At 57.8% G+C, this 19,014-nt stretch overlaps 1 protein-coding gene across 2 annotated transcripts; it reads right to left on the bottom strand.

Annotated features, from left to right (window-relative positions):
• Positions 1–5,739: 5,739 nt before the first annotated feature.
• On the bottom strand, positions 5,740–18,693 carry LOC120499974 (folate receptor gamma-like). 2 transcript variants are annotated; one of them, XM_039704292.1, is made up of 5 exons: positions 18,681–18,693; positions 7,598–7,753; positions 7,061–7,249; positions 6,274–6,409; positions 5,740–6,113 (listed from the first exon to the last, which is right to left on the bottom strand). In XM_039704292.1, exons 2-5 carry the CDS (start codon positions 7,739–7,741, stop codon positions 5,746–5,748), a joined length of 837 nt encoding a protein of 278 aa, XP_039560226.1. In that variant the 5' UTR covers positions 7,742–7,753; positions 18,681–18,693; the 3' UTR covers positions 5,740–5,745. The 2 variants fall into 2 exon arrangements, with proteins under 2 accessions (XP_039560226.1, XP_039560225.1); XM_039704291.1 differs by lacking the exon at positions 18,681–18,693 and adding an exon at positions 9,382–13,206.
• Between the last annotated feature and the right edge of the window lie 321 nt (positions 18,694–19,014).

The following is a 19,014-nucleotide window of genomic DNA, read 5'->3' as shown; positions in this document are numbered from 1 at the left end:
GTGGTTTTGCTGTGGGGAGGGATGCATTCAGGGTTAGAAAATGATTCTGGATAAATGTTGGAAAAGAATCATTTTAATGCTGGGCCACTTTTCCCTCCAGCAAACAGCCACAATTAATGATGCATTTTTCTGAAAACTGGGATTTTATTAGATGCCTGACCCTGCCTTTTATATTTTTATTTTTCAAGACAGATAATTTCTTTCATTAGCCCAAAGGCTGGAGCTGGGAGATAAATCTTGCAGAAGAATCTTCTTTCTATAAAAAGTGCTGATGAAAAAACAGCCTCTGGTCACGCTTTGCTCCCTCTTTGATCAGTTATGGTTTTAGGGATCCTTGTGGCCCCACAGGGGACTCAGGAGGGGAAACCCTGTCTGCATGGAGAGTTCTGAAGGGGAAATCCATGTGCAGCCAGCAATAATTCTCCAGCCCCTTCCCAGCTCCTCAGCAATTCTCCAGCCCCCTCCCAGCTCCTCAGCCCCTCTCATGGGCTGACTCTCTGATAACACCCATCACTCCTGCAGTGACACACTTTGCTCAAAGTCAGGTCCCCAGACTAAGTCTGGATGAGACTCACAGAGAGCAAAGTCTGGCTTAAACCCAGGATGCTCAAGGAAAACAAACACACCTCCCCCTCAGCTTTAGGTCTGGGTTTGTTTTTTTAAAGCTGAGAAACCCAGCCAGCCCACGGGATTTGCTGATGAGAATACAGGCAGGGTTGGTGGCTCCTCACCGAGCCCCAGCTCTTTGCTCTCACTGAAATAACACCACTTCTGGAGGAAGGGATCCCTGCCCATGGCCAGGGGTGCAACAAGATGATCTTCAAGGTCTCCCAACCCAGTCTGCTGGGATTCTGTGATTCCAGCCCCCCTGTCGCTGGTGGTGAGGATCAGCCCATGAGCAGGAGGAGAAGCTGCCCTGGGTGTGCACCAGGAACCTCAAAATGCACACAGTGAGTGAGATGTGCAGGGCAGGGGTGGGAAACAAGCACCTCACATGAGATTTCTGGTGGCAGTGTGCAAAGTGGGAACACAGGGAGCCTTGAGAGGTGGAGCAGTCCATCTGCCCAAGGACAGCAGCTCACCCAAACCAAGGCAGAGGGGCGTTCAGGAAACCTGGGGGGCACTCCACAAACCCCTGTGCCTGATGGGCTTCTCCCCGAGCCAGGCTGAGGAGCTCTCAGAGAGCCCAACACACCCGAGATAGCCCAGCTACCCAATGGCACAAAACCAGCAGGATGGCTTCTTGGAAACAGAAGAAGTTTCAGTAAGCAAAACAACAAAGCTCTTACAGAGAAAAACTGAGCCAGGGGTGAGAGGTTTTTGCTCCTGCTAAAACACCCCACAAAAGTGATTATTGTCTTTGTTCTCTTCTTTTTCTAGTGAATTACATAGTTGGGACCTCTTGGCCTCTGTCCAGTGGGCAGCCCCAGGTCTGAGGTGAAGTCCCCCAGGTCCTATGAGGTGCCTTTTTACCAAATTGAGGAGAGAAACTTCTGGGCCTTTTGCCTTTTCAAGGAGACAAAGGATAATTTGGTCACTCGGTCAGCAGGGGGCACGTTCCTGCATCAGCCCTTGTGCTTCACATCCTGCGGAATTTTAATTACTGTGCTGCTATTGGGTCTTTGTGCTCCCTCCTGGAAGGTTTGGTGCTGCCGAGGGAGGGAGGCCGGACTTACACCAGCCCTGTGAGCAGTGCAGTAGACACTGAGCCTGCTGCATCCCCACGGGACACCTGGGTTAAGGGCAGATCCCTCAGGGGACATCAGGTCTGCGTCCCCAGCATGTGGCAGCAGCAGCATTCACAGCCCAGAACAGGGTTTGCTGAGGAGCTGCTGGTGAGAGCAGTGAGCAGCTGCAGAAGGCAGAGCAGCCCCTCGTCCTGGGCAGTGAGCGATCGGTAACTCCGTTCTTCACGCGGGGTTTGCCCTCCCTTCTGTGGGAGTTCCGTTCGGGTCCCTCTCTGCTCTCCTGTTTCTGGAGGTGCTGTGTGAGCCGCGTCCCAGCCGTGCCCAGGGGTGCCCAGGTGTGCTAGGGGTGCCCAGGTGTGACTGCAGCCAGATCCCAGCTGTGCCCAGGGGTGCCCAGAGGTGCCCAGGTGTGACTGCAGCCAGATCCCAGGTATGCCCAGGGGTGCCCAGGGGTGCCCAGAGGTGCCCAGGTGTGTCCCAGGTGTGCCCCAGGCATGTCCAGGTGGTCCCAGCCGTGCCCAGCCATGTCCCAGACATGCTTAGTTGTGTCCCAGGTGTGTCCAAGTGTGTCCCAGCCATGTCCCAGCTGTGCCCAGCCATGTCCCAGCCGTGCCCAGCCGTGTCCCAGCCCCACGCCCTGGCAGTGCCCTGCCAGCCCGACGTGCTGCCCCATGCAGGAGGAGTTGCAGCACCTTGTCACAGTTTGTTCCTGAGAACCCGCAGTCGCTGCTGCCGTGTGCTCTGTAGGGACTGGGCTTCTCTGATGCACATTTTTTCAGGGACTGAATGTTAATCCCAGTGGTTCTAGTAAACGCTGAGCCTGCTGCATCCCCACGGGACACCTGGGTTAAGGGCAGATCCCTCAGGGGACATCAGGTCTGCGTCCCCAGCATGTGCCAGCAGCAGCATTCACAGCCCAGAACGGGGTTTGCTGAGGAGCTGCTGGTGAGAGCAGTGAGCAGCTGCAGAAGGCAGAGCAGCCCCTCGTCCTGGGCAGTGAGCGATCGGTAACTCCGTTCTTCACGCGGGGTTTGTCCTCCCTTCTGTGGGAGTTTCGTTCAGGTCCCTCTCTGCTCTCCTGTTTCTGGAGGTGCTGTGTGAGCCGCGTCCCAGCCGTGCCCAGGGGTGCCCAGGTGTGACTGCAGCCAGATCCCAGCTGTGCCCAGGGGTGCCCAGAGGTGCCCAGGTGTGTCCCAGGTGTGCCCCAGGCATGTCCAGGTGGTCCCAGCCGTGCCCAGCCATGTCCCAGACATGCTTAGTTGTGTCCCAGGTGTGTCCAAGTGTGTCCCAGCCATGTCCCAGCCGTGCCCAGCTGTGTCCCAGCTGTGCCCAGCTGTGTCCCAGCCCCACGCCCTGGCAGTGCCCTGCCAGCCCGACGTGCTGCCCCATGCAGGAGGAGTTGCAGCACCTTGTCACAGTTTGTTCCTGAGAACCCGCAGTCGCTGCTGCCGTGTGCTCTGTAGGGACTGGGCTTCTCTGGTGCACATTTTTCAGGGACTGAATGTTAATCCCAGTGGTTCTCTGCCCTTTCCACGTCTCCTGTTGCCTCACTCCACGCTGGTTTTCATTCCCATTTATCTTCTGTTCATGCTCCAAGATCTCTGCCCCTGCCCCCTGTAAGTGCTCCAGGGGAACTGTCACCCTGCCCTTACTCTGCCCTGCTAATTTTAAACCATCTGCTTGATTAGCTTTTAATTGTTTCTCCTGTTCTGCCTGATTTCTTACTTTGCTGCTGATGTTAGACTGCTTCAGGAGGAATGATTTATAACAAAGAGCCGAGTAAGTGCCGTGCCTGGTCACATCATCCATCACTCCCCGCGCTTCCCCAGCACTTGGATAGCAGAGCATTGTACTTTAATCTGCCCCTTGCTGAATGCAAATCGCTTCTTGCCTTCCCATCCTTCTCTTGGCTTGCCATGCTTGTGCCATTTCTTCTGTAAATCATCACTTCTGGATTTTTCTCATGCCAGGGATCACCACAAAGGTGGGAATTTGTGCCAGGTGCCTTCTAGTGCCCTTCTTCCTACTCATTACATTGGTGGGGTTTGGGAAAAAAAAAATTGTTTTTTTTATTCCATCTCTAATGAACCCCATGGGTCCCTGAAATGTCACCTCCTGGGCATTGTCCTGGTGCACTGTGAGAATTCTGGGGTGGTTGGGGTTGGAGGGACCCCAGAGCCACCCAGAGCCACCCTGCCATGGCAGGGACACCTTCCCCTGTGCCAAGCTGCTCCAGCCCCAGTGTCCAGCCTGGCCTGGGACACCTCCAGGGGGGCAGGGAGATATCTCTGCCTCAGTATTTGCTGAGGTGCAGTGCTTTCCGCTACAAAACCCAGACAAAAGCAAACAAACCACCCCACAGGAGGGAGATCTGCAGCAGGGAAGGTCCTGCCCAGTGGCATTTCTCCTCTCCTTGAAACAATCATCATGGACACCATGGGAATGTCACATTCCTGCATATTCCTGTTTGGGAAGGGACAAAAGTCAGATATCCCAGGGGCAGAAGGGACTTTGGGACAGGGCTGAGACCAAGCAGTTCATCTTCCTCCCAGGTCCTGCCTCAGTGCCTGCAGAGCCTCCCCAGCTCTGCACGCTGGTGCTGCAGCCCAGCCCCTGCTGGCCCTGCCCAGGACCCCCTCCCCTCTGTGCTGCCATGGCCCCTCTGACCCCCCTCCTGGCCACCGGCCCCAGAGCAGCCCCCCTGAGCCCCTGCTTTGGGCACCTCCACCTGGTCCCAGAGCCCTGCTGAGGGACAGGGAGCTGGGCACCTGCTGGGCAGAGCCCACCCTGGCAGACACCAGGGGCTGCCCACAGCAGATCCCTCCACCCCAGGGGCTAAAAACGTTTCTAAGCCCTGGTCAGCTGTTGGCTCCACCTTCAAATTTTGGAGGCAAGAGAGTGTATTTAGAGCAATTAGATTAAATCATCATATTTGAATGAGAGAGGGAAAGTGCCTCTGTTTCGTGTAAAGGCAAGGGATTACTGATCAGCTGTGGCAAAGGCTGCACAGTTAGGAACATTTTAAAATAAAAATGTGCCAGAAGAGCTTCTGGAAATAGCTGCTCTGATCTAAAAACTCCTGAAATTATTTGAAGTCCGACAAGGGATGGAGGGACAGGGCCCAGGGAATGGCTGCCAGTGCCAGAGGGCAGCAATGGATGGGATCTTGGCAATGAGGAATTGTTCCCTGGCAGGGTGGGCAGGGCTGGCACAGGGTGCCCAGAGCAGCTGGGGCTGCCCCTGGATCCCTGGCAGTGCCCAAGGCCAGGCTGGGCACTGGGGCTGGAGCAGCCTGGCACAGTGGGAGGTGAGTGGAAAGAAATGAGATTTGACATCTCTTCCAACCCAAACCATTTATAGTTTTATGACCTTTCCTCCCCCCGGCCAACTCCTCCATTTCCAGACCCCACACCCACCCCAGGACACTGCCCCTCCCCAGGAACATCCCACATCAGGACACCGAGGTTAATCCAGAGCCAGACTTTATTATCCCCGCCACCCCTCAGGGAGTCACAGCAGCCCAAAGCTGTGGCACCGGAGCTCAGCCAAGCCAGCACACGGCCAGAGGAGGGAACAGATGTGCAGCAGCTCCCACACCGGCGCAGAGCCTCCCTGCTCTTCCCCAGGGCAGAGCCCAGGAAATCCCTGCTCTGGTCAGCAGCCAAGGTCCAGCAGCACGGCTCATGCTGAGCGCCAGGACAGACAGACAGAGCTGCTCGTGCCATGGCCCTGCCGGAGGGGTCAGAGGGACCCCCAGAGGGGTCAGGGGAACCCCCAGAGGGGTCAGAGGGACCCTCCAGCCCCCAGAGGGGTCAGAGGGACCCCCAGAGGGGTCAGAGGGAGTCCCCAGCCCCCAGAGGGGTCAGAGGGAACCCCCAGAGGGGTCAGAGGGAGCCCCCAGCCCCCAGAGGGGTCAGAGGGAGCCCCAGAGGGGTCAGAGGGAACCCCCAGAGGGGTCAGAGGGAGTCCCCAGCCCCCAGAGGGGTCAGAGGGAGCCCGCAGGCCGCAGCCGGGAACCCCCAGAGGGGTCAGAGGGAGTCCCCAGCCCCCAGAGGGGTCAGAGGGAGCCCGCAGCCCCCAGAGGGGTCAGAGGGAGCCCGCAGGCCGCAGCCCCGTGGGGCAGCAGCAGGCCCAGGCCCAGCAGCAGCAGCAGGCCCCGGGGCAGGGCGCGCGCGGCCCGGCCGCTCTGGGGAGCGGGGCTGTGGGCCGGGGAGGATCTCCTCCTCCCGGCATAGTACTCGGCCACGGCCGCGTTGGGGTTGCCCTGGGCGGGGTCGAACCACATCTGGATGCAGCGGCCGCTGCCGCGGCGCTCGGGGCTGTAGCTGAAGGAGCCGGACCAGATCTTCTGGCACAGGTCCCGGGCCCGGGGGAACACCTGCCAGAAGGGCCTGCACGGCGAGCCCCAGGGACAGCGGTTGGTGCCTGGGGACACAAACCCCGTGAGAGCACGGCCCTTCCCTCGGGAGGAGCAGGTGACCTGCCCACGGCCACACCTGAGAGGGGACAGGGCTCCTGGCAGCGGTGGCACCGCCAGGGACCTGCCCGGGGCCTGAGGAAAGGCTCCCAGAAAGGCTCCACCAACCTGTGGCCCAGTTCCAGCCCTGGTGCCAGTTCTCCTTGCAGGTGAGGGCATCCTTGCAGTCCTGCCACCACTGCTCGCAGTCCTCCCTGCACAGGGGCACGTGCAGGATCCTCTGCCGACGCCAGCTGCTGTCAGCCTGCAGCACACGGTGCCACCCACGCTGGGCAGGGCCCCTCCCGGGGGTCAAGGGCAGGATCTGCCCCGTCCCAGCTCCCCCAGCCCCTCCTGGGGGTCAAGGGCAGGATCTGCCCCGTCCCAGCTCCCCCAGCCCCTCCCGGGGGTCAAGGGCAGGATCTGCCCTGTCCCAGCTCCCCCAGCCCCTCCCGGGGGTCAAGGGCAGGATCTGCCCCATCCCAGCTCCCCCAGCCCCTCCCGGGGGTCAAGGGCAGGATCTGCCCCGTCCCAGCTCCCCCAGCCCCTCCCAGGGGCCATGCTGATCCCAGAGGAGCCTCAGCCCCAGCACGGATGGGTCTTGAAAAATTCCTTATTCTTCCATCAGTCAGAGGCCAGAAAAGTGCTTGGAATCTTTCTACCCTGTGGGAAAAGCTGAGACTGCCTAGATATTGAAGAGAAATCCTTCCCTGGCAGGGTGGGCAGGGCTGGGATGGAATTCTCAGAGCAGCTGGGGCTGCTCCTGGATCCCTGGCAGTGCCCAAGGCCAGGCTGGACACTGGGGCTGGAGCAGCCTGGCACAGGGGAAGGTGTCCCTGCCATGGCAGGGCTGGCAGGATGAGTTTTAATGTCCCTCCAACCCAAAGAGCTCCAGGATTCCCTGCTCTGAGCCCACCTGCTCGATCCAGGGCCCCAGGTTGGGTGAGCACTCGTACAGGCACGTGTCCTGGATGAAGTGGCGCTTGCACTTGGGTGGCATCACCCCGCAGTGGTTCCAGTTGAAGTTGTAGAGGTAGGACTGGTCCTTGTGGGCCTCCAGGCTGGTGTTGGCTGTGCAGCAGGCGTTGTCCTTCCAGGGGGAGCACTGCAACACAGAGGGGACAGGCAGCAGCTCCGGGGCACAGCCCACAGCTGCCACAGCACTCTGTCTTCTCCAGAAAACTCGTGGTCGCTGTGGCCTCAGGAGCTGGGCTCTGCAGCAAGGCAGAGCTGGGGAGCAGGAGATCAGAATGGTGCCAGCCCAAGGGACAGAAACAAAACCCCTCCACTGAGGGGCTGGGGCAGAGCGAGGAGGGGGTCCCACACTGAGGGAGCAGAGGACAGCCCTTCCTCCCCTTCCTTCCTCCCCTTCCTCCCCCTCCTCCCCATCCTCTCCCTGCTGGGGTGCCAGCCGGGTGTGCCAGCTGGGTGTGCCAGCCCAGCCCAGCCCTACCTGCTCGTAGAGCTTGCCCTCGGGGCCCGGCTGGCTCTTGTGGTGTTTGGCATCCATGCAGACGTTCAGCAGCGGGTCCTTCCCCGCCTCGGCAGCCAGCGGCACCAGAGCCACCGCCAGCGCCACCGCCAGCGCCACTGCCATCCCGGGAACCGGCTGGGAGAGAGGGGACAGAGAGGGGACAGCCCTGGGAGAGAGGGGACAGAGAGGGGACAGGGCTGGGAGAGACGGGACAGAGAGGGGACAGAGAGGGGACAGCCCTGGGAGAGAGGGGACAGCGCTGGGAGAGAGGGGATGGAGAGAGGACAGGGCTGGGGGAGAGGAGACAGCCCAGCAGAGGGGACAGAGCTGGGCAGAGGGGAGAGCCAGCAGAGGGGACAGCCCAGCAGACGGCTTGGCGGGGCAGCAGCGAGGGAGGTGCTGAGGAGCCGGGCACTCCCCGGAGCTGGCAGCTCCTCCAGGAGCAATAACACAACACATCCTGAAGGCACCAAGGACACGGGGCAGCCCCCGGGCAGGCTGCAAGGCCAGGCACCGCTATCAGCAGGACAAACAGCCCGGAGAGCTCGGGATGAGGAGGGGGGCTCTGGGACACTCGCTCCCTGTGGGGTCCTTCTGCCACCCCACTGCTTCAGGGAGAAGCTGCCAGCCCCAGACCTCGTGCTCCAAGGCAGGGGGAGTCCAGGGATGTCTCTCCTGAGCACTCAGAGGGGCAGGGTTTGCACCAGACACAGCACCTGGTGTGGGCCAGGAGCTGCAGGAGGCCCATGGTGACCTCAGGACTATGCTAAGACAGGAAAACATTTTATTTATCTGCATCTGAGACGTGGAAATGCTCTCCTGAGGTCTCCAGTGGAGAGCTGAATCATCAAAGAATCACAGAAGGCTGGAAGGAATCTTAAAGCCCATCTCATTCCGCCCCTGCCATGGGCAGGGTCACCTCCCACCATCCCAGGGTGCTCCAGCCTGGTCTGATTTCAGCAATTAAAGACATTTCACACATCGTGCCTTGGCCTCCTCTGCCTGCCTAGGGGCTGCAGCAAATTTTATAGTCATTTTCTAAAAAAACCCCAAAAACCAACCCCAAACCAATCAGCCAACATCAAGCCTTAACCAAGAAAATTCCTTCCCATTCCTTACTGACACAGCACAAGGGCCTGGACCAGACACATTATAAGAAGAATTTTGCAAACCACAGAAGCAAGACAGAGCATTTACAGCATTAAAATAGCACAAAACACCCCAGAAAAGGCAGCTACAGGCCTGAGGGGACAGACACAGAAACCTGAGAACTAGGAAGTTGCTAACTTCCATTATAATTACATTTATGCCCCCAAATCAGTGTCAACCTTACCAGCCCAAAAAGCCTCTACCCTCTGTCCACCACTCACAAGCAGCTCAGCAGCCTCCTGGGGCAGCTTTAAGAGCAAAGCTGCTGGCACAGCTGCTGGCCCTGGGGAGGAACTTCCCCCTCTCTTTAAGGAGCTGTGGCTCGTGCCAGGGTTTGTCAGCACAGGGGACAATGTTTGGGGGACAGCGGGCTCCTCCAGCCTGGGAGAAATGCAGCGTTTCCTTTCCAGAGCAGGCGTGAGCTCAGCCTGGCCCTGCACCACAGTCCCTCCTCCTCCCCTTGCTGGGATCTGCCCTCTGCACGGGGCAGAAGAGCCCAGGAGGGCCCGACCCAGGGCTCTGGGTATGGAACAAGTCGTGGAATAAATGCAAAAGGCAGCAAATGACACACAGGCTGCTGCTTCAGAACGAGAAAAACAACTCCCACCACAAACCTGAAGTGCAGGTGCTGAGGGGCAGCAGTCCAGCTCCTCGGAACACCTGAGCACATCCACTGGTGCTGAGGGCTTCACCAGAGCCCGTGGAAAGCTGTGCCCTCAGCACGGGGGCAGAGTCTTCCTCCTGGAGCAGCTCTGGGGGCTGGTTTGCTCTTTTCTTCACTCACATCACTGCTGTCTCTGTGATGAATCACTTGCCTAGGAGCCAATCCTTCTGAATTCCATGTGGGAGCACTTTAGGCTCTGGGAGACCCTGCTCTGGTGATCACAGAATCCCTGAGGCTGGAAGAGACCTCCCCACCTTGTCCCAGAGCACTCAGTGCCACCTGCAGGGGACACCTGCAGGGATGGGCACTGCCAAGCTCCCTGGGCAGCCCCTGCCAAGGCCTGAGCACCCTTTCCATGGGCAAATTCCTGCTGCTGGCCCAGCTGAGCCTGCCCTGGCCCAGCCTGAGGCCGTTCCCTCTGCTCCTGTCCCTGTTCCCTGGAGCAGAGCCCAAGGGTGTCCCTTCCTGGCAGGTAGCAAACAGCTTTGTGCTTGTGCCCCTCACGCTGGAGATGTCCCTGGGCAGATCTCCCCCACCCCTGCTCCCTCCAGCAGCAGAGTTTTGCCCCTCGAGGCTCAGGACTGGGACAGTTTCAGACGCCCTGCACTGTCCTGGCCACGTTTCCTGCTCCTTGCCAGGGAATTTCTAATATCTGGTTTGTTTTTGGAACTGCTGATCACTGAACTGTGTTGTAACATTGTCAGAGCAGTGACAGCTTGTTCCTGAGAGATAATTGTCAGCCACCAGCCTGTCATCTTCCATCTGATGTGTTCCCCCCAGTGCATCACTGTGTGTTCATCTCAGCTGCTTTTCCTTTGAAATCTGTTGTTCTATTGTTCCGTGACTCAGCCGTGCCAGGTGTCACATCCCACTCTTGTGTAGAAGGGAGCACCCAGGAGCCACAGGTGCCCATGGTCACAAAGGGATGGCAAAAGCCAGGAGGGTCCCAAAAACAAAGCTCACCGGGTTTTATTGGCCAGCTCCACACTTGGTGTGAAAATCAATGCATGCTTTGCCCCTACGTTGTAACAGTGAGAGAAATAAAAGAGTGAAGTGAAAGAGGGAGGCAGGAGAGTGTGAGAGAGAGATTGGGTAGGAAAGGAGATCACCAGTCCTGGCTCCAGCACTGATCCAAGCAGGGTGGTCCTGGGGCCCTGCCAGGTTTGGGACACTTTTTGTAGGAAAGATCCCCCACCCTGGCACCCAGCTTCCTGCTCTTGGTGTGAGCACATGCAGTCTGCTCTCCTGGGCTTTCTGGAAACGGCTCCAGGGGCTCTGGGGCCTCTTGGTGGATCCCTCTCTGCTGGATCTGCTCCCAGTCAGCAGCTGATGTCCCGCCTGACCCCAGTGCTGCCCTGGAGCTGTCCTTTGTGTTGTTTGGGACCAGCACAGGGGAGTTGGCCCCAGGACGGGGCTGCCCCAGGAGGGCACTGCCCCTTCCCGGACACATCCTGCTCTAATCCTGGTTCAACCTCCTTGCCCAGTGGGCATCAGGAATCTGAGGCACAGCAAGGCTTTTACTCCTTCCTGCCCAGGCTTCTGCACCAGGGACTGCTGCAGATGTTTACAGCTGGTCCTGGAGCCTCTTGGTGTCATCACACACTTGGTTGACTTGATGTTTACCCAGACAACATTTGTTGAAAAGCAGAAATCATAGAATCAAAGGAGTGTTTGGCTGGGAGGGACGTTAAAGCTCATCCAGTTCCAGCCCCTGCATGGGCATGGACAGCTTCCACTATCCCAGCTTGCTCCCAGCCCTGTCCAGCCTGGCCTGGAATGCTCCCAGGGATGGGGCTTGTCCATTTACCTGTGGTTCAGCCCTGAGTTACATTTCCTGTGACCTTTCCCTGCACAGACGCCATGTTCACAGGTGTGCAGATCTCCCCACATCTCCAAAAAACTTCCCAGGTTGTCCCATGTGAACGCCCAGCCTTGTCCTTGTGCATGGGATGATGCAGAACACGGGGAATGTCTCCCTGTTGTCCTGCCTGTACCCCTGCACACCCCCCTTACCTAAACATGCTGCCCTTTCCCACACCAGATGCCCATTCTTTGCTCTCTTTGTCCCTCCAAACCACTTTTATCCCTCTCTGAGCCTGTATTTCCCTGAGTGAGCACTGCAGAGCTGTTTGCAGCCACAAGGTCTCCAGCAGCAGCCGTGCCCATCCCTCACTGCCTTGTGCCCCTCTGCTGGCCCTGCCATCCTGGTGGGCACTTCTCTGCACTACCTCAGTGTGTTGGAGCCTTGAATGTCTGCCCTGAGCACAGAGTTCTGCTGCTCCGTGTCCCACGTTTGCACCAGGCAGTGAGGAGCAAAGAGCCATTGCCATTGTCTGAAGGAGAGCTGCTGAAAACAAACCCACAGGACAAGTCCACAGAGCAAAGCTCAGCTCAGTTCCCCGAGACCTTGCACACTCAGTACAAAGCCCCCGGGCAGCAGGGGCCATGCTCTGGGCTGTGGGTGCAGGGCCTGGGCCCCAGCTCTCAGCCAGGCTGGGCACACAGTCACGGAAAGATGGAAGGGTGGTGAGTTAGGAGGGGGTCTTGGGCCCTCAAAGAGACAGGAGCAGTTGCTGGTTGGTGTAAGGTTGTTTACTTCATTAATACATCAGCCTCGAAGGCAAAGAGCTCACAGTATTAAAGTGCATGCTAAAAAAAGCTAAAGGCTTTCTGGCACAGAATCCTAATGTTTGGAAGCAGCAGCAGAAGCTACTGCTACCTCTTTTGCATCCCAATACAGGGGATTTTATTCATAAATCATATAATCAGCTAAAAACACGATCCTAAAACATTCTTCCTACACCTATCCTGGCTTAATTCCAGTGTGTGAAAGCAGTGTCAGTCCTTACCCAAAATCTACACACACAGTTCTATCTGGTCACACAAATGGTTCTATCTGGTCACACAAATGGGTCTATCTGCTCTATCCAGAAATGCACGCAATGTTCTGCTGTGTTTTCCTTATGTCTGGAGCTAAGTTAATTTTGTGAAAGGTAACACTGAACTTTAAACTAGGCTTTAGGGCCTTTTACTGCTAACACAGTCTCTTAAGATACATTTCTACTTACTTAAAACCAAAACTTGCACTTCTGCTTCGTGTCTGTGAGGCTTAATATATTTCAGTTTCTCTAAAGGTTCCAGTTCAATCCCTGCATTTCCCTTCTGTTTCTGAGGGACTCAGAGAGGCTTTTATTTCATGTTTTCTAACAGAAGGGTTTGGGTTGGGAAGAACCTTAAAACCCACCGGGTTCCACCCCTGGCACAGGCTGGGACACCTTCCACTAGGAGAAAATAAAGCTCCAGAGAAGAAAGCAATCTGCTCAGTCTCTGTGTCAGAGGGACTCCCAGCTGGCAGGGGAGGGTGTTTCCCGAGGATTTGGGTGATGGCAGCTCCCCGTGGGAGGCTGAAAGCCTCAAGGCTGCCGGAGGGGCTGAGGGTGGCACTGCAGCCTGGGACAGCTGGGCACTGATCGCTCCCTGCCATGGAAACGGGTCCTGGGCTCGAGATGGTTTGAATTCTGTGGGACTGCCTTTGTGAGCACCCTCCCAGGGTGTTTGGAAAGTCAATCCCACAGAATTCAAACACCCAGCTGAGTCACAGCAGCTCCTTGCTATCATTAACCAATCTGAGCAGGAATCAACCAGTGCCTGAGGACAGACTGTGCTGTGGCTTTGGGCCTGAGCAGACCTGTGCCACAGATTTTGGGTTAAATTTCATTACAATCGGTGCTTTTATTCCAGATGAGGACTATCTGAGCAGACAGGAGAACTGCAGGAGGGCCTGGTCCTGGTGGGTGCCAGTGAGCCCAAGGTCACCGGGACCTTGCAGGAAGGTGCTGATCCCTGGAGTAACTGCAGGAGGGCCTGGTCCTGGTGGGTGCCAGCGAGCCCAAGGTCTTGCAGGAAGGTGCTGATGCCTGGAGCGGGGCTCTCAGGCTGGGCAGGGCTGGGCACACTGGGCAGTGCCTGCCCAGGCTCTGGGACACTGCTGGGTGTCCCAGCACAGCACAGTGATGGGCTGCAGGTGCTGCATGGGCTGGGGGGTTTAATTCCAATCCCCCTGCTTTTCCACAAACCAATCAGCAATGCTTTAGAGTGCACTACCATTATGATAACAATTTTGAGATTCAATATTACAAAAACTTCTCACTGGCCTGCCACTGCACAGCTTCTCATTCCACTCAATTAAAACTTCTATATTTACTGTGTAGAGTGATGCCCCAGGCTTCTTTCACCATCAAGGAAACTACCAGAAGCCACAGGGAATCCAGCAACAGACCCTCATTTTTTAGGAGAAACCTCCAAAGAGACCCAACAAGCTTAATAAATAGTAGCAGCCACCATCTCCCCACGTAGAAATCTTGGCAGGGAAAATGCCCAGGAAAGGCCAAGGTGCTCTTTCAGAACTCATATACTTGACAAGATATTCAATACTTGACAAGATGTATTCCATGCACAATTTCTCCAGCACTGAGGAGCATGGCCTTCAACACCTGCACCTCCCACACCTGTGCTGAGCTAATCCCCAGTATTGCAGTGATCAGCCTAACAAAGATTCACAAAGCAGGGGAAAATTCTTCTCCCACTGCTGACAGCCTCATGGCCAACATCTGCTTCTGGTCCCGTTGCCACGACTCCAGTTGTGTACAGAGCAAAAATCGGGTCAGTCCTGCACCACCAGAAAGCTGCAGGAAGCCAAATGTGACCCCACAGTCATGGCACGAGCTGGGCTGGAGCTGGGGCCTGTGCTGGAGGCTCACAGGGGTGGTGGGGCCACACAGCTCAGAAAGACAGCAGAAATTATGTTAAAATTGAAGGGCAAGGTCATCACCTGGTGCCAACTGGAATCACTGCACAGACCTGGGTGATAAAATTCCACCTGAGAATTGTGAATTCTCACAATGATCAGTGGACCACTGAAGGCCAGGGCAGGCTCAGCTGGGCCAGCAGCAGGAATTTGCCCATGGAAAGGGTGCTCAGGCCTTGGCAGGGGCTGCCCAGGGAGCTTGGCAGTGCCCATCCCTGCAGGTGTCCCCTGCAGGTGGCACTGAGTGCTCTGGGCTGGGGACAAGGTGGCCATGGGGCACAGCTGGCACTGCCTGGGCTGGCAGGGCTGTGCCAGCCTCCATGATTCTATTCCACAATTCTCTGATTCTGTGGTCTTTAGGGTCCCTTCCAGTCCAAAGCATTCCATGATTCCATGGCTCTGTGTATGCCATTTTTATGGTCAGATGTGGAGTTGTGCTTTGCACACTTTGTGTGGTTAATTTGGAGAAATGCCCATACCCTGAGTGATGTCACTGCATAAATATTTGAACCAAACACAATTTCCTCTATTGATTTCCCTCTCACAAAAAGGTCTAATGGAGAATGAGGCTGTGCCTGCTTGCTTTGCTAAAAAAAGAATGAATAAATACCTCAATAAAGTCTAAAATATTCTATAGCAGAGTGCTGGATATCCACGCTATTGTGCCAGGGATATCAGCAATTTCCATCAGTTAATTAGGGAGCAGAGCCCACGGGGATCACAGGGGTCAGCCAGGGGTTATCAGTGAGAACAGTTATTCTTGTGGGCACAAAGGGGAGTTAAAGATTAACCAGAAAAGCAAATGCAGCTCTCAGAGATTGGCAGCTTTAAGGACCAGGTCTGTGGGTCTGCAGAGGAGCTGACAAGGGAGGGAGGTCCCACCTCGTGGTGGGATTCCTGATGCATCATCCCAGACAGACGGGGTGAGCTGTGAGACCCACCACGAGGTGGGTTTGCCACAGGGCTACCTGGGGCTCCCGGGCACAAATGTAAAGAGAATCATGGAATCAGAAAGTGGTTTGGATGGCAGGGGACCGTAAGGATCATCTCCTTCCACATCTGCATCCACACCTGCATCCCACCTCCCTCATCCTGCATCCACACCCACCTCCTGCATTTGCATTTTCCACATCCCCCACCTGCCTCTTGCATCCTGCATCCACCTCCTGCCCCTGGGTGCTGCATCTCATCCCATCTCCTGCCTCTGCATCTGCCTGTCTCACCCTGCATCCACATCCCGTATCCACATCCCGCATTCCACATTTCACATCCCATATCCCACACCCCACATCCTGCATCCCGTACCCCATATTCCACATCCCATATCCCTCACATCCTACATCCCACATTTCACATCCAGCATTCCACATCCCACATCCACATCCCGCATCCCATATTCCACATCCGATATTCAGCATCCCACATTCCACATCCCATATCCCACATCCCACATCCCGCATCCACATCCCGCATCCACATCCCGCATCCCACGTTCCACATCCCATATCCAACATCCCACATTCCACATCCCATATCCCACATCCCACATTTCACATCCTGCATCCACATCCCCCACCCCGGTCCCCGCTCCGCGCCCCGGCCGGCCCCGCCGCCCCGGCAGAGGGAGGCATCGAGCCGCGCTCCGCCGCTCGCCCCGCGCTGGGCCGGTCCCGGCACGGCTCAGGGGGCTCTGCCCAGGGGACCCCGGCCCCGCACCTTCCCCCGCAGGGGCACACGGCACCCGGCTCTGCCCGTGCGGGTGGCCCCGGGCTCCCCAGTTACCCTCTGGGCTCCCAGTTACCCTCGGGGGTCCCAGTTACCCTCTGGCTCCCCAGTTACCCTCTGGGCTCCCAGTTACCCTCGGGGGTCCCAGTTACCCTCTGGGATCCCCAGTTACCCTCGGGGCTTCCAGTTACCCTCCGGACTCCCCAGTTACCCTCTGGGAACCCCAGTTGCCCTGCGAGCTCCCCAGGTACCCTCGGGGCTCCACTTATTCTCCAGGCTCCCTAGTTACCCTCCGGGCTCCCAGTTACCCTCGGGGCTCCCCAGTTATCATCGGGGCTCCCAGTTATTCTCCAGGCTTCCCAGTTACCCTCTGGGATCCCCAGTTACCCTCAGGGCTCCCATTACCCTCGGCGCTCCAGTTACCCTCAGGGCTTCTAGTTACCCTGCAGGCTCCCAGTTACCCTCTGGCTCCCCAGTTACCCCGGGGACTCCCCAGTTATCCTCGGGGCTCCCATTACCCTCGGCGCTCCTGTTACCCTTGGGGCTCCCAGTTGCCCCGGGGACTCCCCAGTTGCCCTGGGGGCTCCCAGCTGCCCAGGAGGGCTCACTCTGAGGCAGAGGGGCTCAGCCGGGTCTCCTGAGCACCGGCACGGCAGATGTTGCTCCAGGAGCTCGGGCTGTCCCAGCCTGGCCGCCCGCAGGTGCCTGCGGAGGGGTTTGGGCACAAGGAAAACCCACCGCGTGTCTCCTCAATGCCAGAGCCAGGGGCTGTCCGGGGACCCAAGGGCTCTCCCGTGGGTTTGCCTCACTCCTCTTTGAGCCTGGGGAAGCCTCTGCCACCCACGGTGTGTCCCAAAGCTCCTTTCCATGGGACAGGGTCTGAGGACAGCTCTGAGGGGGAGGACAGGGGCGTCTCACCTGTGGACAAGGTTCTGCCAGGACCTCCGGGCAGAGATTGTCAGAGAAGTGGCGCTTGGGGACATGGCACTGGCAGTGCAGGGGGCTGGAATGAGATGGCCTTTAAGATCCCTTCCGACCCAAAGCTCTCTGTGATTCTCAGTCCAAACCTCTGCCACCCACGGTGTGTCCCAAAGCTCCTTTCCATGGGACAGGGTCTGAGGACAGCTCTGAGGGGGAGGACAGGGGCGTCTCACCTGTGGACAAGGTTCTGCCAGGACCTCCGGGCAGAGATTGTCAGAGAAGTGGCGCTTGGGGACATGGCACTGGCAGTGCAGGGGGCTGGAATGAGATGGCCTTTAAGGTCCCTTCTGACCCAAAGCTCTCTGTGATTCCCAATCCAAATGGGCCAGCTGAAGAGGCTGAGCTGCAGCATGCCCAGCAGCAGCCTAATTAGTGCCTGCTAATTGTGGAATGACAGTTGTATCCTACTGGACCGTTGTTTCCAGTATGCTGGCTGTTCAGCCGGAGCCAGGCAGAACGCTCCAGGTGAAGCAGACACAAAAGCAGGGAGGACAGACCTCGTGTAATTTTAAAGAGAAACCACCTGGTTTCTGGTTACAGACCGAGCCCAAAAGCCAGGGTTCTGTAGAGGTCCCTTGGCAAACCCGGGAGCTGCTCCTGTGTCAGCTGTTTGGGACCCCAGCCCAGCTGTGCAGGGTGACCCTGGCAGGCCCGGACCCCTCTCCTCCTGTGACCCCCATCAGCCCCTCACACACATGGGACCAAGCCTGGATGGCCGGGGATCACGGACTGCCTGGGGCCTGGTGGCCAAAGGATGTCCCCAGGAGCTGTGCGTGTCCCCAGAGCCACCACAGCAGCAGTGCCCACGGGCCATGGCCAGCAGCACCAGCCCTGCTGCTGCTCAGGGATGGGCCGGGCAGGACACGGCCCTCACCCGCCTGGTTCCACTGAGTGTGGGCACTGTGCAGCCCCAGAGCAGAGAGCAGCCTGTGCAGAGCCGTGCCCAGGCCCTGGCCCCACTGCCCACTCTCCAGCTCCAGCCCCGGGGCTTTAGGGCTGCTCCCCTCCCTGCCATCCTGGCTCCCCGCAGGGCTCACCCGGGCCTGCACAGAGCTGTAACGTGGGGAAGGCGCTCCAGTCCTCCACAAGCTCTCCAACAACCATCCCCACATCACACAGAGAGGAAGGAGGAGGTTAAAGTCATCTTCAGGCAGCAGCACCTGACACGGCCAGTGAGAGCAGCGCAGCTGCAGTGCAGCGTCCACCCTGAGAGACAGGAGCTGCCAGAGTTCACCCTGCCTGCCCCGAACCCCTGTGTGCCCCATCCCTGTCCTCCCAGCTCTGCACAGCCGTGCTGGATGCCCAGGGGGCTGGGGAAGTGCCTTATCTCAGCACCTTTTGTGCCACAGCAGCAGCTGGGCAGGGCTGGGCTGTGCTGAGCCGGGCAGGGCACAGCTGGGGCTGTGGGTGCAACCTCAAATCACAGAGTTATTTACTGGTTCCTAGCAGGGATGCACAAACTGGGCAGGGAGGAGGTTCCCTGGGCACTGGGGCTGGGACCGTGCAGAACAAGGAGGTTTGGGGCAGGGGTTTTCGGGGACAGGGGTGCAGGTGGTTCCCACACCTGGAAGCTGCAAACCCTGGGGAGCAGCTGTCCCGTGGCTGCAGCCTCGTGCTTGGGACACCTCTGGAACTGAGTGGGGTAAAGTGAGCCTTGGAGGGCAGAGGCAGCTCACCCCCCAGCTCTGCTCTGCTCCCTCTGCCTCTCACCACACCAGGACCCCACCGAGGTTTACCTCTGAGGGTGGAGAAATCCCGAACAAAAAAAAAAGGTGGAAAACCCACAGCCAAGACTAGGGATGGGCTTGGAGCAGCCAAACCCCAGCACCTCTGCTGGAAACCCCAGGCAGTGATGGGAGCAGCAGGGTCTCACAGCAGGTGGGGGGGGTCCTGGGAGAACAAACTGGGTCTGCCCCAGTCACTCCTGCTGTTTTTCCCTCCCCGCTTTAAGCCATGCCTCAGTTTCCCTGCCTGAAAAAGTGGAATTGCTGCTGTTTGTGTCAACAATAAACTGGTTGGTCCTTTTGCCTCATCCCGTGGTTCTGTTGGTCCTTTTGCATCCCCCAAAGG

Source organism: Passer montanus, unplaced genomic scaffold (genome assembly GCF_014805655.1).
Source record: "Passer montanus isolate IOZ18808 unplaced genomic scaffold, ASM1480565v1 scaffold171, whole genome shotgun sequence".
Taxonomy (NCBI): domain Eukaryota; kingdom Metazoa; phylum Chordata; class Aves; order Passeriformes; family Passeridae; genus Passer; species Passer montanus.
Note: the sequence above shows the minus strand (reverse complement) of the source record. Positions and strands in the feature narration are given on the sequence as shown.

Excerpts from the sequence above, each read along its gene's own strand:
- LOC120499974 (XM_039704292.1), bottom strand. The coding sequence starts at position 7,741 with ATGGCAGTGGCGCTGGCGGTGGCGCTGGCGGTGGCTCTGGTGCCGCTG. Across the intron at positions 7,250-7,597 it reads AGGGCAAGCTCTACGAGCAG|TGCTCCCCCTGGAAGGACAA; the intron begins GTAGGGCTGGGC and ends TCTGTGTTGCAG. Across the intron at positions 6,410-7,060 it reads TGGGGCCCTGGATCGAGCAG|GCTGACAGCAGCTGGCGTCG; the intron begins GTGGGCTCAGAG and ends CGTGTGCTGCAG.